At 35.2% G+C, this 22,343-nt stretch overlaps 1 protein-coding gene across 2 annotated transcripts in view; it reads left to right on the top strand.

Moving 5' to 3' along the window:
• TAPT1 (transmembrane anterior posterior transformation 1) overlaps positions 1-22,343 on the top strand; it is a 49,763-nt gene that overhangs the window by 5,438 nt on the left and 21,982 nt on the right. The window contains exons 3-6 of one of the 2 annotated variants that reach the window (XM_038134897.1): positions 3,935-4,053; positions 9,083-9,106; positions 17,909-18,071; positions 21,836-21,971. In XM_038134897.1, the coding sequence (XP_037990825.1) occupies positions 3,935-4,053; positions 9,083-9,106; positions 17,909-18,071; positions 21,836-21,971 (442 nt within the window). The remainder of the gene's footprint in view (positions 1-3,934; positions 4,054-9,082; positions 9,107-17,908; positions 18,072-21,835; positions 21,972-22,343) is intronic. The other variant, XM_038134898.1, reaches the window with a different exon arrangement.

The following is a 22,343-nucleotide window of genomic DNA, read 5'->3' as shown; positions in this document are numbered from 1 at the left end:
TGCTGGCAACTCATGTTATTAGCAGAGACAAACAAGAGCAGATGATGACACATTAATTCAAATATAAAGATGTCACTGATCCTTAAAGGAATAATCAAGCAAAAGAAAACTTTTTACGGCAAAATGTAATTTTACATTAAAGAAAGTTTTTTTCAAATATTTTTTCCAGTGTAAAGTTCTCTGAGGATGGGAAGATTTCAGTCTTATAAAAATATGGTGACAGATGAGTTTTTCTAAGGCTTTTAAATTAATTTTCATACTCTTTTATTTTGCTTCTTGCCACTGTTGGCCACATCTCCCCTCTCTGTCCCAGTGTTATGGCCCTTCCTTAAGGATTCTTGCCACCTCCTTTATGGCAGCTTAAATATTATTCTGGCCCTGTAGTGAGCCAAGGTTTTGTTCTGGCTTAACCATGTTGATTAGGGAGCAGCAGCAGTGTGCTCAGGATTGATGAGTAAGGCACCATTGGTAATAAGGTTTGGCTAGGCTGCAGTGTAATGATAACACTAAAATTAATACTGCTAAAATTCCCAAAATCTCTAGGGATGAAGTTACATAGGGCTAAATCATTTTAATTTAGACTGAAGGAAGGAGCTTGTTTTGCTCTTCTCCCACTTCAGTCTCCTGCTTTATGCATACTGCCTGTTTTGCATGAGCTGTGGTTCTTGTTGGACCATTCCAGGAGTTAAATCTGCTCATAGCTGAGCAGTGAATGTTATACTTTCCTTGCTCTGTTTGCCCTGTGCTAGAACAGTGAGCTGATTTGCTCAGCCATTCTTGAGAATCCAGAGTCTGTACAAGGACTAAACTAAAGTTGAAGGAGCAGTGGAGGAGGGACTAAGGGTGGGCAGGATTCCCTTGGTCATAGTGCTCATGTTCCCTCTTCAGTATCATTAAATTCGTCCTTCAGCCATCATGAGGCCTGGCTTTACCAAATTAATTTCCCAGTCAGTTACTGCAGAAAATCACAGAATGAATGAGATTGGGATGGACCCATGGAGTGGTCCATGCCTTTGGCTACAGCCTTTGGCTTCAGGATTGAAGGCTTTGAACATCTCCAGGGATGGTGTCTTCACATCCTCAGCATTTACCCATTCCAGTTTATGATAGAATATTCCACTTATGGTAGAGACTCAGTTCAACAATGCAGCATTTCCACATCATCTCCATTTTTAATTATGTAGATTATTACATGCTGTCTCCAAGGCACAGAAATTATTCTGAAGGATTGTCACCATAGCTTTTCAATAAAACTTTCAGAGTGCAGGAATACGTAATATCCAGCAATCTTTTTTATAAACAAGATTAATGCTGTAAGTGGTGCAACTGATAGGTTTTGCATGGTAAATCAAACTTCAGTCTGTGCTTTGAATATGAAATAATATGAAACTGGATAACAAAGATATTTTTAAAATGATAGTTATCTTTTACACTGAGATTATGAAATAATTTTTTAGTTCTTTCCCTTGACTTGGTCCATGTTAGTATACATACTAACTTTATCAAATTGAGCACCTAAAAAACAACTAAATGGTGTACAGATCATCACCTGTTGCAAAAACTGCTTGCCAACGTGATACAAAAATTCACTTACTTGAAATAAAGCATGTGAGACACTAGTAAAGGAAGAGAAGAATTTTCTTGATGGCTTGTTTTGTTTACTACCCAATAGTATAATTACAGAATAAGAATGAAAACTAATCAGGTAGAGTGAGAATAAATTGGAGAAAATTTATCAAAGCCTAGCCTTGGGAGATATTACTTAATAGGCACTTATTGAACATCCATAGTTTTAGACAGGAGTGTAATGTTCAAAGGGTAGTATTTTTGTTGTTGTTCTGGTTACTTTCTTTGTTTAGAGAAGCTAGATAATTTACCACCTAAGTGCTACTTCCCCTCAGGCATTTTGTATAGTTTCAGTGGGAGCTTTTCATTGTAGTAGGTTACTTCTACTAAATGAGGTGGCCTGGTAGTCTCTATTCCTGCCATCTTAAGGGAACAGTTTTCACTTGATCTCATTTTGATTTTAATCTCATTTTGTTTTAATTTTGATCTCAAAATTAAACTTTGTGCTCCCGTCTTAAATTATAGGTTTGATGATGGAAAAGCTCTGCAGGCTTTTCTGTTAGTTCCTTAATATCTGGAATGGAACAGCAAAAATATTGTTTACAGAAAGGAGTAGAAGATTCAGCACCAATTATATTTCATTGAGTGCCTGTAGTAAAAACATTGGGAAAATGAGGACATTCAACAATAATTGCAAATATTAATGCAAGCTTGTAGAACGTGAAAAACCATCATTGCACTCAGGTGGAGAAGAAGTCTGTCTAAATCTAAAAGGAAAAGTAGTGTTGTTTTTGAGATTATAGAGACGTCCTGAAAGAACGCAAGCAAAATGACAGGACAGGCCATCTTTCTGTTCTGTTTGGGTTAAGGAGTTCAAAAATACTAAGTGTTCAGTTCTGGTCATCTTCAGTGCTTGAATATTCAACACCCAGTTTAAAATTTATTTTAAAAGAAATAGATAGCTTAATGGCATATTAAGGCAGTGCATAAATTGATCCGCAGTTCATGTAAGCACTGCTCCTGATAACTTTGAATAATTACTGAAAATGATGACATTTTAGAAGACAGTACTAGATATGAATGAGTAAATATCAGGAACGAGACCTTAACATCATGATGGTATTGAAGTATTCTACCACTGTAGAATTGGTTGAAATAATATTATAAAGGAAAATAAAAACTTGAATGATGGCAGTGCTGTTGTGCCTAAGTCAGTTGTCTTATGTGGCTTGTAGATAGTTGTTCTGGAGTGTAGTCTGTAGGATTGCTTTTGGAGTTACAAGGATGTATGAGGTGTAAGAGTGCTCACTGGACATAGGACTGGCCATTGCACAAGCTGACAAAGAAGGTACTTTGAAAGGCAAAGGGACTGTGAGAGATAAAAGTAATTTACTTGTACTGTGGTTTACACCCTCACCCCAGTATCTTCCTTTCCCATCGGCAGTACATACAACTTTCACATGTAAATGCATATTTGACATGGATGTCTAGGTCTGCTTCGATGTTGCTAGTCTTGATTGTGTAGCCAGTTAGGCTGGCTTCTATGGGATTATCCTTGCAGGAAAAAATACTAGCTCATGGTCTGGCAGAAGCATAAAACCATATTTCTAGACTTCCATTTAGATAGAACACAGAATCATTTAAAGAGCAGATAAAGAAGGAATGTCATGTGGGGAGAACCTGGTATATAGGAGCTTTGGAATTGTGGAGTTTGTCTAGTTTAATTATCATAGAGTTGCTTGGCTTGTAGCCCAATGAATGGCTTTAATGTTTATGTAAATTAAGGATAAGACATTTAAACTGAGAGCAACTGAAAGTTTACCTCTTTGTATGTTATATTCTTTGTATGAAAAAGGTAGTTATTCTTTGAAGGAGATCTACCACAGCTGTAATTGGCTGTGCAATAGAAAATTTACAAGGCAATAGAAAATTTTGGGGGGAGTAATAATGTTGAAAAAGGAGGTAGGAATAAAATGGCTGTGCACATTTACACACAGCTCTATGGGTTTTTCCCCTAAGGTTAAAACGTGAACTTTGGTAACCTTACAGGAAAGTCACCATTGGAAAATGAGCTACAGTTATCTTCAACTGCAATTTATATATTAAATAAAGACTGAGTTCAGTGAGCTGTGAAAGTCTACAAAAGCCTTCACTGCTTGGACCTTGGGGTGCAGAATTTTTGCTGAATATTCTTTAAATGCATAGCATGTTAATTTTTTTATGGTTCAGCTGATTGAACAAGTGAGAATATTGTGCTTATTTGGTTAATTAGTCTTATGTAAATGTATATTTCATAAGATAATTCTTTATAAACTTCTTGTGAATTTTATAACCTACTAACATACTTCTGTTTATTTTTGTAATTTAGTTGATGTTTTTTGGAATCTTTTTGTGCCTGGATGCTTTTCTGTATGTGTTCACCCTGCTTCCTTTGAGAGTTTTTCTGGCAATGTTCCGGTTCATCACTTTGCCTTGCTATGGCTTACGGTAAGTTGATTCAAGAGAAAGGTGTTGATACCCTTAAATAATATTTCACCATTTATGTGTATGCTTCATTTTATGGCCTTTCAGCGCTGTTTGAACTACTAATGACTTCTTCCACTGGAAAATAGAAGTCTCAGTCTAAACTAGCCAAAGTAAAGGTGTGTGTGTGACCTTTAAGCTTTACCAGCAGTCACTAACTGTCACCGTTGCTTCCTTCAGACACAACAGTTTGATAACAGCACCACTTAGGCATATTCAGGTTAGTAAAGGAGAGAGATGTAACCCTACCTTATGGTTTTGTTCTTTTATCTAACATCTATGTGAACATTTTTTTTAAAATTTCTTATACTTGGCTCAGGTCTTTTGATAGGCTCTTTGATATTAAAACAGAAGTTGTTTGTTTTTTAACAGTTAAAGCTTTCCTTATTTTCCTTATTTTATTAGAAAACTTTGCTGAAAAGATCCCTGAATAAAAAGTGTTATTTTCTTTCCTCTGAAGAATCCTAGGGAGTGAAGCATGGAGAGGAAAACCAAGCAGAATATTAAGAAATTTTAGATCTTAATGCCTTGATTTTCTGTTTGTATCAATACTAAAAAGTTGCTAATACATAAAGTTTTTAGGTTTTCTGGCATAGGCATCAAAAATTGGATAGAATTAATTTCCTTCATAAAACCTACTACTTCATGGTAAAGTTGGTTGTGTAAGCCTTAAGTGTAGTCTAAAAATAAAAGGAGCAGTTGTATTGGTGTAAATTTTTTTTAATAAATAAAGACTTCAGGATCTTTATTCTGAATTTTCCAAAACTTGATTTATGATTACTGATTTTTTTTAAATCAAGCTGTTTGTATTTGCATTATCAATATTGTCTTTTATATGTGAAGGTCTTTCATATGCATAGTTTAGAAATGTATGTTCTGATTACAAGCAAATGCTAGTCTAGTTACAAAAAAATAATATTGTAAAATATAGTCTAAAGTTGAGATGTTTGTATGGGTGATGTTAAACATAGGCACTAGATGGCAGTCTCTATTGTGCTGTTAATTTTGAACTGAACCTCAGACTTACACGAGAGTTTTCTTAGCTGTGTAAAAATGACAGTTATTTGGTTTTAGCCTGACGATAAGGCAAATTCTGTGCCTATTTGTAGATGTGTATAGATGCTATTACTAAATTCAGGTAAATGTAATGGAGTTCAATGTATTGTTTGAATCTTACATTTTTCTGTTTTAAAAGTGTTCTTCCTCATTTATAAACTCAGCTTTGCTTTTGACAAAGAAATTTTCTGCTCTTCTGAAATTATAATTAAAGATTTCAACGACCAGTTACTGGTTGAAGTTGTTGTTCAATATGCTGACAAAAGGGACGTTTGAAGCACTGTATGCACTCACATGTATGTGACATGTGTATATATGCATACATGCACCTGCAATGCTAATATTTAGTCTGCTTGCTTGACAGTACTTTGTGTGTCAGGGACAACAGAAGGTGGTTTAATCTATTGAACTTGATTGTGTTAAAATGTTATCAAGTAAGATGGTGTGAAACTGGGATTATCTTGAGTGAAGAAGTCTTTGTTTTTGTAACAACTTCTGAAGCAATTTCTTCACAATTTCTTCCAATGTGGTTCTAATTTAGTTTACTAGAATCTCTGCTTGTTCAGTAGAGGCTTTGTTTAATTCATTCATGTTCTAAAGTTTGTGGCTTTTTACTGAAAGTTTTAGTACTCAAGTCTATAGTATGTAATGAAACTTCTTCAGATGTAATAATTCTTATTTCCAAGTATTCAGAGCCTGCACTTTGAATTTTTGGGGGTTTTCTTGTTTTTTGTAGTTATGCTGATTTTATTTGTTATGGCAAAAAAAAAATTGTGATTTTCTTCCAGCTCAGGAAATACATATTTATGTATTTGTAACAAAATAGAGTTGAATAAGTAAAGCACGTTTGTAATTACAAAAGGTACTTACAGAAGCAGGTGGCTGTTTATCTTCTGGCTTGTTCTTCCTTGCAAATATCAAATAAATGTTGACTAGTTGTTACTTGAACCTGCCACATCATATTCCATTCTGTGTAGTAAATAAAAGTGCTCCTCCCTTCATCCTAACTTTTCTCTCAACATCCTAGTGGAGTAATTGAGCAATGAGTGTTCTGTTTCCCTTCCAGTTTACTCCTCAGTTCATTTATTTCCTCATAATTCTATCCTCTCTTTTCAGTGTAGAGAAAGATTATATTGCCCTTTTTTTTAACAGTAAAACCACATTCTATATAAATGGGCTAATTCCTGTCTATGGTATATTATGCAAAGTGCTTAAATATAGGGGAAGTAGTTTATAGCCTCTTCCACATATTGTAATATGTGTTGTAATATTTCATTTTACGGAGTTCTGAAAGGAAACAAAGAGTAATGTATCTTACAGAAAATAGTTTACTTTTTCTACCTAGACAGTGTAAGCACTTCAGTTTGACTTCTGTCATCCTTCCTCATCACTTGATCTTTCCTTTTGAGCAAATTCAGTTCTGTGTTTTTGTCAGAGCTATATTGGTGCTGACAAAGCAATCTTTTTAAAAACTTCAAGAACTTCAGTCAGAAGAATCCAAGATTCCATCATTGAGTGAACTAAACTGCTTTGTTTAATTACTGAGATCTAACTGGCAAAGGCTGAATCATCGCATGGTGATGGTTTTGGCAGGTGCAGCTTCATTAGTCTGTGCTTTATAAGTCGCAGGTTGCTTATAAAAAAAATTAACAAGCACTTTACAAAATTAGATTACAACTTTTGAAATTAGAAAAAGCAGCTCTACTGTATTTTCTTTTGAGACAAGAAAAGAACTTTCCTAAATTATTCTCTTTGAATCTTGTAGGCTATTCTCACTTTATTAAAACATTCTTTGACAGCATAAAAGGTTCATTGTTCCAGCGAAGTGGAACAATGGTAGACAGAGAAGTGTACCTGGTGGAGTTCTGTTTGAATTAGAGTCCTTGGTGACAGGTTCCTAAAACTAACTTTACCCAAGGTTGAAAGGTACAATTTCATTTTACAATTCAGACATATTTTTAATCAATACCTCAGACCCAGAGATTCTGGGTAGATTAATATTGCTGCCTGTTTTGAACCTCTTTCATAGAGCCAACTTACTAGCTTTCTTGAAAATATATTGCATGCCAATAAAGGGCGATGTGGGAATGTGGAAATGCTCTTCTGTATTATTTGTAAAGCACCATGATATGAAAGCTAAAATTGCATGTTAGTGAAACTCTGATAAGACTCCCAATTTAATTATGTTTAAAGGCATTTTCCATCATCTCCACAAAGCAAGAAAGGATTTGTGAGGGAAAGTGAGATTTTTTTTTTCTCTTAAGTACTAGTTTTTTCAAGAAAATACAGTAAAAGATTATATATTTTCTTACACGTAAAGATAGATTGACAAAACCTTTACAAGAGACCTCCCACACACACTTGGTCTGCGGGAGTTCCCCACCCCCCCACTGCCAGGAGTGGATCCAGGGATGAGGGCAGCACCTGGATGGTGGAAACCCAACAAGATCCTGCTTTGTGTGAGCAGCACCCACCCACCCCTCACATGCCCCAGCACCTCCAGTGGCACCTCCAGTGCCTCACACCAGAGCTGAGTCCCACCAGGAACTAGAGCATGGTGCTAGTGACACCACTGTTGTGGGTCCAATCCCTGTCCAGGCCATTTACTTAAGAGTTGGACTTAATGATCCTTGTGGGTCCCTTCCAACTCAGAATATTCTGTGAATTCTTCCATGTGGAAGTAGATATAGATAAGATTATAAATACCTGTTCTGTATTTTTCTTTTACTCTGCTCTCTGAAGTAAGTGAATTTAGGTCCTGTCAGCAATAACACGAATGACTTCAGCTATATTCAGTAGGAAATAAATAGAATGGCATTATTCCAAGAAAGAAACCGTAGAAATAAAGCGTATCTGGAAGAATAAAACAAACAATTACAGTAGCATTCTTATGGACATTATTTATTTGTTCATATTATCAGGCTATTAAAGAAATTTGAACCTCTGTTGTACACTTAGTCTCAAGCCTTTTTTTTCCTTTTTTTTTTCTTTTCCTCTCTGAGGAATTTAGCTATGAAATCCATAAACTTCCTTTTGTCACCTGAAGTTCATTTAGGAAGTTGTGCATCTGCCCACCAAATTTTCTACCAACCAAAAACGGAAGATGCTTTTTTTTTTTTTCCTCTAGTATACTCTCAGATCCAGTACTCCTTTCCATAACAGTGCATAGTGTAGCAACATTACAACCTTCTCTTTCTTTCTTTCTTGTAAATCAGACCCAAGGGAAGAGCACTTTCACTTCCTTTACAGGATGGAATGTGGTGTCATAGGGATTCCTCCTTGGTGAGTAAATCCTGATTTTCATTTTCCTTCTGTGCTGTCAGCCAAATTTAGACATCTACAGGTAATCAGTAAAAAGACTGGTTACAAATGAGTAGAATGTGAAATTAACCAACGTACCCCAAAGGAGAAACCAACACTTAGTTTAAATGACAAACACATGAAATTGATTCAGTGCAATTTGTGGTAGGTGTATTTTCTCATGTAACTTTACATCATGGTGGAAATAAGTTATCTTAAAGTATTTTTCACGTAGAGTGCCTGTGGACCAATTTGGCCCAGTTTAAAAAAGGTTATCTTGGAAAAACTATTGCCCCTGCTGTACCTCAGTTTATAGTGCCATAAGCTTTTTGAGGTTTCTTCTAAGTAGTGCTTCAATCAGGTTCATAGCTATATTTTTGTTTTTACTTAAAGCAGGTTTCTTTTGTAATGCTTAACCTCAGTCTTAGGGAGTTCAGAAAGTTCATTGCCAGGTGTCTTAGTATTAGGCTCATAGATAATTCTATGCATAATAAAATACAGCACTTTAGCATATGTTTGTTAACTATCTTCAGTTATATTTGATTCTGTTATTTAAAAAATAAAAGCCTAATGAAAGCTGATTCTAGTTGTCACTATTTGAAACCTCGCTTTGTTTTTTTTTATTTTTTTGAGACAGCTCTCATCGGGGTCTAACAGCAAGGTTGGTTTTGTTTCATTCTTAGCATGGTCTCGTGTTGTATTGTGTGCATGTAGAGGCTTTTTATTGTTTGAGAAATGCAATGCCACCTAATCTTGGCAAGCTTGGCTCTCAGTTTCTTAGAATTCCACATTTGGGACATATTTTTCTTATCAGTCTGTATAATCACAATTGTGATTCACATCAGTGAAGTCCTGCATAGTGTGTGGTGTACCACTTCTTAAAATCTCAAACTGGAAATTAGATTTGCTCAAAATAGCTTCTTTTTCTGAAGCCAAACTGAAACATAATTGTAGGAAAATATTTGCAATAGATCACATAGTCCATTTAAAAAAATTCTAGTGTGTACTTGTGTGGGCAAGTATACTCTTCAGACAACCTTGCTTGGATTTTATTTTCTCTTACATCTTTAATTATGCTAACAGGAAAATATACCCTTATGTGTTAATGTAATAATTTTTGTTAGTGCTTCATGTACAATTAGAAATTTATGACACCACAGTTCTTTTATGAAGGATATATTGAAAAACTAAGAGTTTGGTAAAAAATACACATAAAACAAAACCCCATTGTTCAGTTTCCATGCAAGTATCTTTCATGTAAAATGGAGAAAGAAAAGATATCTAAGCAAAACTTTAACTAGACCACAATATCAATAACTGAAATATATTATTATAATCCTCAATGGTTGCCTGTTTGAAAATGTTAGCATTGAATAAATAATACAGTTAGAAGAGGTTTGCTGTAAAATACATGCTTAAACTTGTAAAATGCTAAAAGACTTCTTCAGGGTATTATTAGCTGAACAATAAACTCAAATAAAAAGGGTTTTTTAAGTGTCAGCATTTATAGAATTTTATTCGTATAAAAGCTTTAAAATATATATATGTTTATGTTATTAAGATGAAAATATCCATCTAAAACATTTTTTCAGTGACAGTGTATTCATATCTTTAAATTGCTGTATATATGACATCAGTATTGGAAATTTTGTGTGTGTTGACTTCATAAGAGTAATTGTTCAGGGAAATGTGAATTATTTGGATGAGACTAAATAGTCTAAACTGAAGGAACCAATTGAAATGCAGTGAATTGTATCAATAAACAAGAAAATGTCTTGAATGCTTGTTGATTTAAAAAAAAAAAACAACTTAACAAAACAATCAAAACCCAAACAACTCTAAAAGATGATTGGAAAACCATATGTAATCAGACTCGTGAAGAGTTGAGGAGCACCAGGAGGCCTGTAAGACAAAAATAAAGAAATCATATGACATCATGTGACAGTCTGTGCAGTTAAGTTTAAAATAATATATTCAGAGTGCATGTGGGTTGGATGCCAAAGTAACTAAGTACTCAGACAAGTGTACTTGTCTGCAGATTACACAGTGTAGTGAAAGCATTGTTCATTTGTAGTGTCAGTTGCTGAAAAGCATACCAGAAACAATTGTAGAGAGACTTTTTTTAAGCTTTTTTATACAGCAAGAACAAATTTCTCTTTGTCCAGGTTGCATTTCATGTTCCAAATGGTTTAACTACTTTAAATTCAATAAGCAAGTCTTATTAAAATACCCAACACACAGTCTTGGTTTTCTTGGAAATCACTTGCTTAAGCAATCTTGTGCATTAACTACTCGTGATTTTGAACATATTAATGACAAATATTGGTAAACTGTAATTTGTCTTTAATAACGCTCTGCTTGATGCTGAGTAATTTCAGTTGTACAGCTGTTGGAAAAAAAAAAAAGAGTTTGGAGGGGTAGATACCAATGCTTTGAAAACCTTGAGCTGCTTTGCTTCTTTAATTTATTGAGAGAGTATATCATACTGTTGAGTAGCAAACATTAAGGATCAGTAGTGTGACCACCTGTGTAGTCATAGCCCCTACGGATCATGGAACCTAATGCTTTTCAACCAGTAGATGGAGACACAAGTTTTACTACTGGATAAAATGTGGATCATGGCATTTTAAGTATGATGTTAAATAGAAATACCTTGAAAATTACAGACCAATAACTAGTTCCTTAAACTTTCAATTGAGTTTGCTTATGATGAGCACTGATTTCACACTAGAATTTTCTTCACTGTGTAGGTATTTTATGTAGATTGTGATCTACGTTTGACTTGATTTTGTCACAGGGGATTTTTTACAAGTGTCACAAGTCATCTTGAAAAAAAAAATCGTTTTCCCTAAAACTTATCCAAGTTTGTGGGTAGCCAGTGTATTTGGTAACATTCTAATTTGATAGTATTTTAATTTAATTTTATAGAATATACCAGTATTCTAGAAGTAATTCTTCTACATATTTATGAGGCAATTTGCTTGTTTTTAGCTTTCCGAAGGGAAGGGACATACACGGATACAATGGTTTTCTAAACACGGGAAAGACTTGGATTTATACTTTCTAAATTTGTCTCATGGTTGACAAACCATAAATTGGAAAGTTTGAGGCATGAGTACTAACGCTTGATTTTTATTGTGTTGTAAAAAGTAGGGTTTTTCTGTAACATTGATCTGCTCAGTTCCTGGTTGATGTCAGTTGGTGCATTGTGGAAATTTTGCCATAGTTTGACTTTGAACTGCTGTAAATCCTGCAGGATAAATGTTGAGCATGGCATGCTTCTGCTTTTTTAACAACTGACTGAGCTGAAACAGAAGCATGCTGAGATGGAATATGGAGGTATAGTAGTGTGGCTTGCATAGTATCACTATGAATAATAAGCTTGTATATCCTCTTAAGTATGGCTTTCTGTGTTTATGGTATTTTGAGAAGTAAGGCTTTGTTTCAGTGGAGATTTTCTGTCAATTAGTAGATGTAAAGATAAATATACTCAAAGGCTGAGGAGTTTGAACATCTTGTTCAGTGCATGCTGTAGAATGTTGAAGTCTCTGTGTGGTTTTTTTCTGTATTGTCATAATTTGCTGGTTAACATTAGTGTGAGAGAGTTTCTCTGTGAAGGAGTGCTTGGATTTTCACTGAATTCATGCAGATAGAATGATCATCTCATGCTTAAACATTTTGGTGTATTCAGTGTTAGTAATAGTAAAGCGATATAAGATTTTATATAGTGGATAATAGAATGGCTAAGTCTTACTCTTTAGTATTAAGATACTTGGCTGTTTGAAGAAGTTTTAAAATTTGATTCCTTGATAGTCTAGCCTATACAGCTAATGTGGGAACTTAAGACTTAGCATAATGAAACCACTTGTAAAATTCTGTAAAGAGCATCTTAGAGAGCATGACTTAAAGCACAAAAAATATTTGAAGTAGTAATGGAATAATCCTAGAATCATTGAATGGTTTGGGTTGGAAGGGACCTTAAAGATCACCAGTTCCAGCCCCCCTGCCATGGGGGGCGAACTAAAGGTGGAAGGTTTACCTTCCACTAAACCAAGTTGCTCAAATAATCCAGAAAATAATTAGGTGAAAAGATATAAATCGTGTATCATAATAAGGTGCATTTGAAGGACAGTCCGGATGCCCTGGATCCTTTTATTTACTAGTTTGAGGTGTGAAAATTGCAAGGTAAATTATATTCAGCTAAATTTTGAAGCCATGTAACATTATTTCTGGAATCTGGTAGGACATTAGAGGAACTACATCTTGGACAAAGACTCTCATGATACCGTCTTTCCAGAGCAGAGTTCACTGAAGCCAGGCAAGTGTTAATATTTAACTCAGTTGTGCAGCATTACTGTATGCCTGGGATAGTTTTGAAGGAAAAGACTAACTGCTTTCTACAGAAAAATTCTACTGCCCACTGCTTTGTTACCTTGCTGCCAGAATGATTGAAATTGTATCATTGTAGTGCTCTTTAATTATTGTTCTCATTTTGTCATTCATGAGGAAAAAGACCCACATGTAATTTTCATGTGAAATCTTCCTGTCTGTATTCTGCCATACTTCATGCACAGCTGTAAAAATGTGAAGTGTTTGGAAGTGGCTTAAGCTGTTTCAGCTTCTTATATCTCCCTCCATTCAGTGGTTTCTAAAGTTGTACAATATCACACTCTGAGTTACCACATCAGCTCAGTAATGTCTAATTCTTAAAACTTGGGCCCCTACTTTCAAGTGAGGTATTGAAATTACCAGCACTATTCTATGTTTTTCTTGTTTGGTTTTTTTTTGGCTTTTTTTTTGTAGTTGTCATAGCTTGGGCAATGTGAGCTTTTAATTTTGTTTCTTTGCGATTCTGTGGTACTCATGATGTGCATGACTACAGCAGTATGAGTTTGGATGTGATATTAGTCACAAGGTCTCATTAGTTAGTGCTTAAGATGTCCTGAAAGTACTTTTCAGTGTTGGCAGTGAGTAGTTACTAGAGACAATAAGTAAAAACACCTATTGAGAAAAATGAATGCAGAATGCTGGGATGCTATGACAGGCATGAAATCACATCAGCCTGTGTGTGTTTCTGTGTATTAAACAGCTTAATGCGAAGGATAGGAATGATTTGTGACAAATACAGATTGAACCGTGTGCCTGATTGTGTACTACAACTGCAATGATCAGCTCTCACTGAACACTGACTACATCATTTCATTGCTGCAGGCTTTGCAGTCAGTTCTGTGTATTCGCCAAAAGGTGACAAATCATGAGACTTAATCCATTTACTTGATTTCCTTGTCTTTGTAGGAAATAATTGTCCCTTTTCTATATTATGCAGAGCCACACCTCAAAATCCTTTTTTAAATGTTATTAGCCAAAGTGGAAGATGATTCTGCTACAATAAAAATGCTTCTATGGATTTATGGAGGAGACATGTTAATCTCTCTCAGTTGGAAACATGTTAGTGGTACACTGTAGATTACCTGTTTAGTCAATATGAAAGGGTCTTTTCTAGTGTACAATGCAAGAACACTGGAGTATATTTTAAATGCTAGGATCTTCTTACTCTTCTTACTTTCTAGAAAGCAGTTTTCTGTAGTTAATCTTTGCAGTAATCCCTTGTACTTAGTAGAGGGTTGAGCTGATGACAGCTCTTCTGTCATCAAACTGAGGAAATTGAAACTGTGAGGATATTTTTGTGACTAAGATGTTGTGGTTTAGTTCCAGCTGGCAACTAAGTACCATGTAGCCACTCACTACTCCTTCCATCTTCCACCCGTGGGGAAGGGAATTGGAAAGTTTTGGTAAAGCTCATAGGTTGAGATAAGAACAATGTAATAATTGAAACAAAATATGCTAATAATAATACTAAATATGATAATAATAACAGTAATGAAAAGGAGAAGGAGAGAGACTCTAATAGAGCCCTAAAAGAAACAAATGACAGAGTTGTCCACCAGCCACTGCCTGGTACCCAGCCAGTCCCTGAACAGTGTTAGACCCCAATCTGGGTAACTCCCAGTTTATATACTGGGTGTGATGCTCTGTGGTATGGAATATCCCTTTGGCCAGTTTGGGACATGCTGTCCTGGCTACGCTCTGTGCCAGCCTTCTGTGCAGCTCTTCACTAGTAGAGCAAATGACACTGAAAAATACTTGACTCAGGGTAAGCACTTCTTAGCAACAACCAAAACATTCAGTGTGTTATCAGCATTCTTACACTAAATCCAAAAAACCAGCCACTAAAGATAGAAGGCACTCTGTCCCAGCCCAAACCAGGACACTTGTTCTGAATTTGTCACAGCATTACTGTTGGTTCTGCTTCCCATGTGAATGAGAAGCTCAAGAAGTTATGTAGAACTTTGAATAGAACATTGATAGATTGTATTTTTAATTAAAATGTCAAAAAATATTGTTTATTGCAGTTGTTTTTTTTTCCTAGTCATACAGACAGATTAGTGAGAAACTAAGTCTAAGTTAAGACAAGAGGACTTCAAGTTCTGCCAGGGGAGGTTTAGATCAGATATTAGGAAAAATTTCTTCACCAAAATGATTGTAAAGCAATGGAACAGGCTGCTGCTCAGGGGAATGATGGAATCACCATCCCTGGAGGTATTTAAAAGGAGGATAGACTGTGCTTTAATGATGGACTTGGCAGTGATAAGTTAACAGAGGGACTCGATTATCTGAAAGGTGTTTTCCAACCTAAATGATTCTGAAATTCTCTAAAAATATTATTTGAATGGAATCTGTTCTACAAAAGTTTAATTCCTGTAAAGCACAGCAATCAAGAGCGGTTGATCTGACTCTAGGGCAGCATTTGAATTGAATTTCGGTGATATTCAAGTTTGTTCTGTACACAGCACATTCTCAAAATATTTTATAGGATGCTGTGTGCAAGTTTGTATGCAACTTCATACAGATGTAATCTCCTGTGACAGTTTTCAGAGTTGAGACCATGTTTAGAAGAGCAGTTGTGTTCCTGGTTTTATGTAGTCTCTTAGAATTTTTAGTCCCTTGGCATGGTTGCTGTGTGCATTTACATTGGCTTCTCTTGAGTTGCTTTTACTTAGTCAGAGAAACATCAACACAAGCAGAAGAGTGATAGGCTGCAGATGTTTTGTACTGATAACTCTGTGACTGGTGGTTGAGGATCACTGATGTTACTTGTAAGCCAGAAAACCTTTGACATGGTATTCTCAGTCTGTATTGACTTGTGGTCATCAAAGTATTTTCCTTTGACAATCTTTCTGGACTGCTTCAGAAGCTTCATAAACACATTCTACTCACTTGTGCCTTTCAGTAAAAGACCATCCTGTTGTTAAAACTGGTACCTTAAAACTTTTAAAAGACTCTGAATGAGATTTTCAAGGAAGTGTCTCTTTTGTTCATCAGGTTTTCTCTACCAGGTACTCACTACTCCTCTAATGATAAGTTAGTTGTTGGCTGGAAGAATGAAGATGCTGATATTCTGAGTAATAAATTTTGATTCTCTTTTTCACGTGCTAAGGCCTGGCATTACTGTTGTGGCATAACAGTACCTTTATGACTGTATCCCAATTTGTATTTCGGAGTTTGAGTGTTGGCTGGGAAACTTGTACAGAAATGACTGAATGCACTTCCAAAATGGAAGTAGATTGGAGAAAAAGGAATATGCTGTTACTCAGCATATGAACAGTAATCATAATCATGGGCTTGTTTAAGTCCTGTAAATATTTCAATATATGCTATTATATTTTAATAACTATAATCTTTTAAGTCAGATGTAATTAAATAAGGCAGTAAATTTTCAAAGTGTGATTTTACAGGTTGGAGAGGGTGCACTTTTTTGTGTGTCATGCAAAGACAGTCATAGCCTTTTTAAGCAGTGGGCAAAAGGTACACATTCACTTTTCTTTAATTTTTTCAATTGGTGTTTGCAGTTAAAACTCAGTTTGGGGGCTGAAGAAAGGAAGAAAATTCACTGAGGCATTTTGTTAAGGACTTAGGCTGAAATAAGATATGGTGTGAAGATTGTTTTTTACTGGAGGATTTCTGAAAACAAGAAAATGTCTTTTAGGGAAAGAAAGCCCATGTAAGCAGTCTGGTATGCTGGACCGGGTTGAATTCTTTTATTTAGAATGTAATTGTTTTTAATACAGTTTATGCAGTAAAAACTATATAATAAAAGGAGCAGTTGCTCTCTGTTCAAAGTGCTATACTGTAAATCTGAGTGTTCTGGAAACTTTCTTGCTCATACTCCCAGCAAGAGGATGACCTATTTGCCCATTGTGGAATGTCACTGTGTGGTTCCAGGAGTGATATAATGCGTGAGTGTTGTTTTCAGGGCAATTTTCTTTTGAGTGGAAGACAACAAAGGAACCCAAATTATAACACTCCAGGTGTGATTTAAATAGAATGAGTGAGGTAGCAGGGATTTTAGACTTCTCTGCAGGGTCTGTAGAACTACTGCAGAGGTCATAAGTAACTGTTTGGATGTTTTTTTACAAATGGCATACATTTTTGCAAGATAGCTCTTCATTTTTTTTCTAAATGTGTTATCAGTTCATGGGAACATTGCCTAATGACTGATTTAATCTACTGATTTAAGAATACAGAAACTGAACATTCATTACTTGAATTCTGCTAATTGCTTGTGACTACTTTGAAACATTAACTTCTGTAAAAGCATTTCAGTGTTTAAAAAAATAGAAATATTTAATAGAAATTATTTCCTCCTTTTTTATATTTAATTTTCAACCTTTTGATGGAATTCAAAGGCTTTTTAACTGCTTTGCATCCTATTAATACTAAACTAAATAAATAGACAAGTGAATATGGCCTTGCTACTTCACTATGCTTGTGTATACTCTTGTGACAATTGAGATAAAGCTATTTTCTTCCTGTAGTTTTACTAGGGAGAAATTGTGTAATGATTCCTTTAGCCTCCTGGGTTACTCATGGAAAACTTCTGCATTTGGCTCACAATCAACCTCCAGCTCTGATGTCAAATTGTTTGCATTTACTGCTGCAGAGCTTAGAGTTAAATGAAGATACAGAATTTATAACCTGTTCCTCAGCATCTAGTTCATTATACTGAAATTGAAGACGACTGCTTCATATCTTTTTGATCATAGTGAATACAATTTCTGTATCTGAGGAAGTCAAAATCATAGAATTGTGTGGAAGTGGGATGGTAAATTAGAAACCAAGGGCATGCATACAGAAGGTTTTTGAAAAGTGGAAGCTCTCAGCAAATACAGTGTTTTAATTACAGGGATGTGGCTAGTACGAGACTGTGATCCTGTTTGTGAGTGTGATCTATAAATGTGTGTCATAGTTGTGGTGTTGGAGTGAAGGGCAGGGGAGGAGGCATAATAAACTACATTAAAATATATCCATGATGAACAGCTTTGTAAATTCATAATGACTTAGTAATACCTATATTTTGTGGGTATATGACATTTAGTGGAACTTTTTGCCCTTTGTATTTCAGTGACAGACGTTTGCTACAACCTGCTCAGGTATGTGACATGCTCAAAGGAGTTATATTGGTCATCTGCTACTTCATGATGCACTATGTTGACTACTCTATGATGTATCATCTGATAAGGGGACAGTCTGTCATAAAGCTCTACATCATCTATAACATGCTTGAGGTAAGGATGTTATCAGAATATGAAGCATGCTTTTGTCAGACTATCTAAAATATTTTGTGTTCCAGTATTTACTTAAAATGTGGCACATCTGGTATTCTCACAAATCTGCACATACCTAAGATAATAAACATAGATGCAGTGAAACAGACAGGTTTGTGAACAATAAGGCTTCAGGTACTGTTTCATAATGCCTAATTTATGGAGCTTATTAATCAATTTCATAGCAAGAAACTTGAGAAATGGAAATGAAAGAAGTGTCTTATGAAATGCCAGGTAATGAATGAGATTTTGAACTCATCAAGAAAAGTAGAAACTGTTGATTTGAGATAATGATAAGATCCCAAGAGAGAGAAGAGAAGGAGGATAATAGAAAACATGGAATTTGGGTTTTAATTCATCATTATGGAAATACAGCTTTCATTGTCTGCAAGGACACATGTTACAGCTTTACCTCAGTCCTGGCTAGCAGACACAAGCCTTTAAGGTGAATGAATGAATGAATGTAGAAAAGGCAATTCTCTTTTGAGAGGTTAGATAAACAAAAATTCTGTCAAGAAAAGCAGTTTCTGCTTTTCTATTAAGGTAAAGCATAAGATTTTTAATTGTGCTTCTATGATCAGTGGTTCACAAAGTAAGTAATGTTTTCATGGGCACAATCTTATCTCCATTCTGCAAATATAGGACACAGTAGGAATACAGCCTCTTAAACGGACTCAATCAGAGCTTTGTACACAAAAGTTATTCTGATAGGGTTCTGGGATTCCTGAATGATATATTAATCCTTATTTGAACATCTGTTTTACCCTTGTGTGAAGACTGCTGAAACAGGGTGACATTCTGCAAAATCTGAATATTTTGTCTGAAGGCATTTGTTCTTTCCTAATAAAATATGAAAATATTGCATAAGGAACACACTTTGGTATAGTAAGTGAAATAAATATCATACAAGCCATCCCAGTTGTTTATTCATAGAGTTTTTGTTTCTTTTGATTTTACGTTTGCTGAAAAATATGTACAAATATTAAATTGGCACTGAGTTACTAAGTTTTAGTTATGTGGGGAAATACTCATCCATATACAGTTCCACAATTGATGAGAGATTATCACTTACTAAATAAATCTATGTACTTTAAATAGTATTTTCTCTTTATTTCAAGACAACTTCAAATCACTTAATGCTGTACTTTCTCAGCTTTATGTGCTTACCACATAATTTGAAGCAATACTGCAATGTTTGCTGTGAATTGGAAGCCATGTGACATTCTGTTTGGAATGAGGAATTTAATTACTTTGCTATGTTTGACAGAACCAAAATTGTGTGTTTTAACCAAGAAAAGTGCTGCATGAGTTTGTTTCTGTTAGGAAAGGGGGAAGTTTGTTACTACTCATGGTTATTAGAAAAATTACATTAGACTTTGAATTTGGAAACAGTCTTTAATTTCCATGGTGTCTCATGAAACCCAGCATGCCAGGCAGAGTGTGTGTTTTTAAGGGGCTTTTTTGCCATGACAGGTTGCAGCAATATTGGCAGAAAATGTTCATGTTATTCCACTGAAAGCCTTGGTTGATAGTCAGCTTTCAACAGTTTCAGTATTGGCTTGCTTAGACTACTTTGGTGATTTTTATTAAAAGTCTTTGCTACTGATGCAAGCAATTCTTTTTAAGGAATTCTTAATATGCTCTTTTTAAAGCAATATGCTTTACGTTTTACCCAAGTTTTCAAAATAAGGAAGATCTTTTTAGTCTAGTAAATCACCAAGCAACAGAGATGTTTACAATGTCCTAATGTTTTCGGCTGTTGGCAAGTCCGGGGAGTGTTGTCCTGGACAGATATGAGGAATGCAAAATCTTCAAATTATGTGCTGAATGCTCCCAACTGACAGGCTAAGGGGAGCATTCAGCACATTTGGCTTAAATGACACTTTTCTTTTTTAGATTCAGCCCCACCGGCTCCTGCTCCTTGTGAAGCCCCAGTGTGCGTTACGCTGGTGACAGCACTCACCATGGAATTCTGCTGGAGCCTGGAGCCGGCATGTAGGGTTTAGGTAAGTCATATTTGGAAAAGCAAACAACAATATTGTGTGGTGGGTTTTAATATTTTCTATCCTTTCAGCAAAGAACTAAGGACTGCTTAAATAGAAAGGAAAGCAAAGCCACCATTTTATCTATTAAAACCCTCACAATATTGTGAACAAAAACTTACCAAACTCTTAAGTTTCTGTAGCTGGTGTTACTACACCAGGTATAATTACTCAATGGGTCATCACAATGAGCAGGAACTAAATAATGCAGACAATCTCAATTTACAAAATCTAAAAGCCGAAAACAATGCCACTGTAAATATCTCTCAAACTGATGGGGTTGGGAGCTTCAGATTTATGATAATTCGTCAGCTCATGGCTTTGTTCATTTTATTTCATAGGTGATTCTAAGAGTGCAGCATATTGTACATTTACTTGAGGCACCCTGTAAAATTTTGTTTTAATTCAATGTTCATATTTTAGGAAACTTCATTCAGTAATAGTGTCAGAAATAAGTAAAACTTTCCTCACTTCAGTATCTTTACCTTGACAATTATTTAGTTTTAAAAGTCAGAAAATTATCTGAACTCTAGGTTTGTGTTGTCCCAAGAAATTATTTTTTATCTAGTAGGATCAATATTTGCAGGGACATGGTGCACCTGGTTCTGTACTGCTGCATGTTGATTTAACATGTCCACAATCGTTTTACAGAACGACGCTAAGAGAAAATATTCCTTGTATTTCTTAAGTAGAGATAATCAGTTTGTCATCTTTACCTGTTTCCATTTGGTTGAATTAGTAAGCAGTGAGAGATAGCTCTTTTTTTAGCCAGATGTGCCAAGTTTAATTTTTGAAGTTCTGGTTTTGTTGCCCTGTGCAGCTTGGTTTTAAAATTATTGAACTGCAGTGTATAGACAGAAGAAATGTTCTTCTGTGTAATGATTTTCAGTTTTATATGTTTGCTGCTGATGAAATGTTGGGAACTGGTCGAACTCCCTATGACCTTTCTTGCTGTGGTATTAAATTACAAGTTCAAAATGCAGTCCATATGTTTTCTATCTTTAGAATTACTGCTAGAGGGGTTTTTTTTCCTATTTGTGTGTATATTCTTTGGATTATACTCCAGGTGTTTGTTGTTTTTTTCAACATATTTTCCCTTTTGGGCAGACTTTCAAGTCCCTCTTAATCACTTGTTTTTCTGTTATAGTACTTTAATTTTGAATTCTGCTTTATGTAGACATTTGCATTAAGCATATACTTCAGTATATAGAAAGCAGCAAAGCCAAGTCTAATTTCAGGCTTTTTGTACCTGTAAGCTAATGTTCCCTGTCATCTGGAATTCACTTTTTTATTGTTGGGGTTTTTTTTTTATTAAACCCAGAGGGATGGGGAAGAACATTTTCAATGGTTTGATACAACACACGTACTACTTTATAAAAGGCTGAGGTTTGAGTTCTACTTGAGTATCTTTCAAGAAAGTGTCTAAGATAATAATATATTGCTAGTTATTCCAAATCCTGTTGCAAAGGGGATAGTAAATTTGAAAGGGAAAGTACACTGCTTAATATACAGAAAGAACGGTATTGCTGTGAAATCCAGAGAGAAAATGGAATAAGTAAGAGATCAAAAGTGATATATGTGTGAAACCTTTTTTAGATTGAGCTGTACTTTGTTTGAAGTGTTCTTGACCTGGGCTTAGTCAAGTGTTGGAGAGAAAAAGGCAGTAAAGTTGTTCTTGTTTAGGTGGCTGATCGTCTGATTTCTTCATTTGGACAAGATATTTTGGATGCTCTTTATTGGACAGCTACAGAACCTAAGGAACGAAAAAGAGCTCACATTGGTGTGATTCCTCACTTCTTCATGGCTGTGCTGTATGTCTGTATCCTTTTTCTTTGATAAATTACAACATTTTCGAAGTTAAATTACAAAGTAATTGCTCTGAATTATTATATTTTAATACATTTGAAAAATTAATAGTATTCCTAAATCAGTCTTCCTTTACTTGAAAAGTAAGATTGCCAGTACCACCTGCTTTAAAAGAAATAATCCCTTCATGATGGTGTACCTGTAGTAAAATGAAAAGCCATAATTGGATAGTTCATGGAAAATTTTATTTCTGATTTGGTTTGGAGTATTTTGGCTCACAGGGCCTTAAAGATAGAGGGATTTTGTTATTTAGTGGAATGTTCACTGCATCTAGCTTGAATATATTTTCTTGAAGTGAAAGGATAAGCTCATGAATATTCAGGAT

The sequence above is a fragment of the Motacilla alba genome, chromosome 4, assembly GCF_015832195.1.
Source record: "Motacilla alba alba isolate MOTALB_02 chromosome 4, Motacilla_alba_V1.0_pri, whole genome shotgun sequence".
NCBI classification, from domain to species: Eukaryota; Metazoa; Chordata; class Aves; order Passeriformes; family Motacillidae; genus Motacilla; species Motacilla alba.
The sequence above is the reverse complement of the archived record's forward strand: the minus strand, read 5'-3'. Positions and strand labels throughout refer to the sequence as shown.